Source organism: Formica exsecta, unplaced genomic scaffold, assembly GCF_003651465.1.
Source record: "Formica exsecta isolate Colony F162 unplaced genomic scaffold, ASM365146v1 scaffold191, whole genome shotgun sequence".
Lineage (NCBI taxonomy): Eukaryota > Metazoa > Arthropoda > Insecta > Hymenoptera > Formicidae > Formica > Formica exsecta.
In genome coordinates, this window is record NW_021849211.1 from 3120915 (window position 1) to 3125952 (window position 5038).

Below are 5038 nucleotides of genomic sequence, written 5' to 3' on the forward strand. Positions count from 1 at the left end.
AACTTTATAAAAATTTAATATTATTTTTGCTACTGCGCATAACAAATACAGTAATTACTAGTTAATAATATAACAATATAATATAAAGTGTAATATATAATTAATAACTAATTATATAAACTTTATTAAAAACTGAGTAGTGTATAGTGTATTTATGTTACAATATAATGTTGCAAATTCAAGGAATTTATTAATAACGATCTCACTAATCAAATTTACATAAATATATCTTGTGTTACTTTAAACGATAATAACTAAAAAGGATTAAAATAAGTACATTCATAATATACATTTATAATTTTTTATATTGCAATTAGGCGAAACGATTATTGGGGATAATCAGAATATTCTGTATAGGAATATGAATATTGAAACGGTTTTATCCAATAAAAAAAAGAACGTATTTTTTTTTTATAATATCACACATATTTATGTATAACATTTATCATTCTAAGTTGTATAAAAACTGATTTTTACATAAAAGTGATAGCGAAAAATAAATTTATTTTTATTTTGAATAAAAAAATGTATACGTGCATCTATCCACGTATTATTCATATGTTTCATCTAATTATCTAATTACGTTCATCTATATCTAAGTATATGCAAATGTGTAAGAAGTATATGCAGAATGTACACATGAATTATACTTTTGATAAATAGCATACAATGTATTTATTAAAGCATATTCACAGTTCAAACACATATAATCACTTTATTATGTATTCAGAGAGAAATATATTATCAACGATACCATACATGTAGGCAATAACAATAATCACGTCGATTATAATTGTTGTGCTTTTAGAGTTATATTCAAATTTCTTATCTTGAATTTATCATTTTACACAATTAATATACAATATACTAAAATATTACTTATATTTATCAATGCGCTGCTTCTCTAATTCTCTTTTATTGACAAACCTTTCAGTTGTACATATTTAGTATCGAAAATCAAGAAAATATAAAGAATATTAAAAATTATATAAGAGATATAAATTATATATCAATTAAATTTATATCCTGATTAAAATCTAGCGATATTGGAAAAAGCAGCGAATAATGGCGCTCCGCTGGCCGTCGCGGTTGGTGGTTGCTGATCGCCAATATTTTTCAATAGATTACCTTGCAATAGACTGTCGAGAGCTTTCTGAACTGTCGGATCGTTTAGAAGAGGCGACGGTGAAACTCCCGTGGATGCGGTCGTCGTGGATGGTGTTGTGGCCGTGTTTGATGCTATCGGCATAACGTGCATTTATGAAGTTCGTGGTTTCAACACCGTCTGAATGAATTTTCTACAGTATTTTAATTGTTCTTGTTAAATATTGTTCACGTATCTATTTGTTAAGTACAGTTATGATATTTTATTGTTAATCGAGACTTTTTACTGCAAATGTTTTATCTTAAAATTACATTCTCAAGCAACTCGTATATACTTCAAATATTTATGCGTGATCAACACAACGCGTACTTCAAATTTTGTCGATGTGATTCTATATATATTATGTTTAATCTTTACCTGTCCCCCAATTAGCTGGAGGAACTGGAACCGGTGCCGAAGCTGGTGGTGGTACCGGGCTTGGTTCCGCCACTGTCGGCGCGTTTGTTTTACTGTTATTCAGGATATTCAGTATTCGCGTCTGTAACTCAGCTTGTTTCGGATCGTTAATGGATGTGAGCGGCGTCTTTACCGGCAAATCCTTCGCGTCGCCCAATTCAACTTGCACTTGTTCCTCGCGTTTCATATCAAGATACTTTATGACGCGATCGTACTGCAGGACCGTAAGCTGATGATTGTCAGCTAGCATGTTTAGTAAAACTTGTATAGCATCCGGATGACGCTCACTCGCGAGAGGTGTATTTAGAGGAACCGAACGGCCACCGGCTTTGTAATTCGTGAAATCTCGCGAAATTAAATTTATAGCATCTTCAACAGGCATGTTCCTGTGTTCTACAATAAAAATGATATAATGCTGATCAATTAGTGTTATAATAAATTATTAATATTATAATAAACTTAACGAATTTTAATGAAGATACTAATTCTCGCAATTAACATCTTATTGAAATTCTTTACCTTGTGGTAAACCGTGTAAAATATTCAGTGTCAAGGAATGATGTTCATGGTTGATGGGTGTTACTACTACGGCATATAGGCAGCCGCGACTTGCGATATTCCCCAAAACACGGCCTAAGGGAACATCCTCGTTTGGAAACAGCAAGTCTACCATTAGGCCGACCTGCTTCAATCGTAACTCGATATCTTCTGCATACTTCCTGCATGTTTGATAAACAATATATATGTTGTATCACATAAATTTCTAACTTTATGTAGTTATAAGTAAAGATTGGCATCTCACGTTAATGCTTTATTGACGACGATAATTTCGCAGTCATTTTTCTCAGTTGCGAGGTAATCCACTGATGCTCCACTCACATTTCTGTAAGACAAATGGATGTTTTATTATTCATATTCCCGTGCATATATTTATTTCTATCAAGCTATTAAATTAATTGCTATTAAAGTAATTAAAGTTAAATGCTATTAAAGTTGCTTTTAAATTAATTAAAAAATTGACAATAATTGCACTATGATATCTATAGAAAGAATATTATTCAATAGAACTTTATTGGTTACACTATCGTAAACAAAATTGTTAAAATAAATATCTATAAAGTCAGATAAAACGGACAAATGAGAGCCAACGCGCTAGATGAGGAATTCCAAAAACATGTATTCTTTGCAGTTGTTTTTGTGTTTATTAAACGTTTCGGTTCAAGTATTAGACCATCTTCAGTAACTGTATACAAAAATAATAAAAAATAAATAAAATCGGAATATAAAAGAGACTTACATAACGTAAGTGTACTTTGACATATTATAAAAATGTTCGGAGCGCGTCGAGCGAGCCGCACTTTACAACGGTGACAATACTAATGATATATGAATTTGACACAAAGGTTACGGTCGAAATGTAAACAGATATACATAATATTATGACTTAAATTTTTTTCAAATTATCTGTTATTGGTACTTATATGTGGTCTAATTGATTTGTATCGTTGTGGAGATTTAAGCTATTTTTTGTCGTTTAATGTAAATCATTTCAGATATCAATCGTTTTCCTAAATTCGGCTTGTCATCCAAGATATCAATCTTATCCACTTGCATTGTCTTTTTTATATTCCGATTTTATTTATTTTTTATTACTTTTGTATATAGTTACTAAAGATGGTCTAATACACTGACTGAAACGTTTAATAAACAATTACAACTACAAAGAATACATATTTTTGGTGCCCCTTATCCAGCGTGTTGGCTCTCATTTGCCAGTTTTATCTTACTTTATGGATATTTATTATATATTTAGAGCGCCTAGTATATTAAATTATCTGTTAAAATAAAATTCCTTAATTATTACGTTATTAAAAATGACCACATTTTACCCAAAACTCGCATTTGTGTCTCTTGTTCCAGAAGTTTTGAAATCATCATAACGATTTCCACTGTCATTAAATGAATCCCTAGCAAAATTATTGCCACGTAGTCTATCTCCTTGTTTGTGATCCCAATCTCTATTTATTTTGTCCTCTATTCGATTACCTCTATTAATTGGGCTTCTATCTCTGAAATTATTCGTGTTGTTTGGATTGTTCTGATTATTCTTGTTTCTATTCTTTCCACCTCTTGTCCCTCGTGCTCTATGAGTGTTGCCTCCGCCTCCAACACCAGAACCAGGATTTTGATTTTGGTTATTGCCTGGATTAGTTTGATTTCGATTCTGATTTCCTCCGGGCCTATTCTGATTTCCCATCTGATTATTATTTCCAAACTGATTGTTGATGCCTCTATTTTGATTGCCATGACCACTAGCGAATTGATCGTTTCCGCGATTTGGGTTACCTAAATTGAATTGATTGTTTCCACGATTTTGAGCGGGATTATTAAAAGGATCGTTTCCACTGTTATTATTATTATTATTATGTTTTCCATTATATTGGTCATTGTCACTATTTCCCGTTTGATTTCCATCATCAAAGCTACTGTTTCCACTGCTCCTATTTTGAGCATTTAAGTCCTTTTGGTTGTTACCAAAAGTACTATCATTCGCAAAGTTCGGATTCATCCCACCGATATAATTTGGTTTATTTGCACTGAAAGAGTCAGCCGCATTATTGAATTGATTATTCATGGAATTAAATTGATTATTCAGTCCACTCATTTGTTTTGCATTTGTATTTCCTGCATTTCCACTAGATTGATTATCCTTCTTTGCTGGTCTGACATCTAGAAAAAATATAAACAAATAAAAAGAGATATTTTGAATCATCTCCTTACACACCTCTCTCTTTTCTCTTGAAATAAATAATATTGACTAATATCAAGAAAGGAGATCCTTATAATTGGATAAAAAAATGATATTATAATCAAATATAAGAAAAATAATATAATTAAATATGTAAGTCTGCAACACTATTTAACTTTCTATAATATACCTATACGTCTGCCTTTAAACAGTGCGCCATCTTCATTTTGTATAGCTTTCTGAGCAGATTGTTCATCTTCAAATTGCACAAATCCAAAGCCTCTGTTTATTATCGATGCTATAACAGTTCCATATTTGGAGAAATGTTCTTCCAGTTCTAACTTTGTGACATCATCAGTTTGTAAATGACCCACAAATATGCGACTAGATGCTGTAGCAGGATCTTTTAGAAGTCTGGCACTCATCCTGAGTTTCCAGAATAAAAAAAAATTTTTAATAATTAAAAAACTATCAAACTGCTGGTGTGTTATTTATCAAGTTTAATAAAACTCACAAAAGTTATATTTCTTGTATTGGATCGAGAAGTTTTAGCATTTATAACTATATTAAAATCGATATTTTTATCTGCTCTTAATATATACAAGGTGCATATTAATTCAACTTCATATATATGTAAATTTTATGATATATATGGTGTAAAAATATATGATTTCAGATTTAATATAATTATTATGTATATATTATCTCTACCAAAATATTTTATTTCC

The 5038-nt window shown here is 30.8% G+C and overlaps 1 protein-coding gene across 2 annotated transcripts in view; it reads right to left on the reverse strand.

The window, feature by feature from the left end:
- Positions 1 to 403: 403 nt before the first annotated feature.
- The window catches only part of LOC115233836 (uncharacterized protein DDB_G0287625), a 5591-nt gene continuing 956 nt past the window's right edge, over positions 404 to 5038 (reverse strand). Inside the window, exons 2-7 of one of the 2 annotated variants that reach the window (XM_029804438.1) lie at positions 4501 to 4736; positions 3451 to 4291; positions 2364 to 2444; positions 2081 to 2280; positions 1523 to 1954; positions 404 to 1239 (exon numbers count right to left, since the gene is read on the reverse strand). In XM_029804438.1, the coding sequence (XP_029660298.1) occupies positions 1031 to 1239; positions 1523 to 1954; positions 2081 to 2280; positions 2364 to 2444; positions 3451 to 4291; positions 4501 to 4735 (1998 nt within the window). In that variant the 5' untranslated portion in view covers position 4736 and the 3' untranslated portion in view covers positions 404 to 1030. Of the gene's footprint in view, positions 1299 to 1522; positions 1955 to 2080; positions 2281 to 2363; positions 2445 to 3450; positions 4292 to 4500; positions 4737 to 5038 lie in introns of both variants that reach the window. The other variant, XM_029804439.1, reaches the window with a different exon arrangement.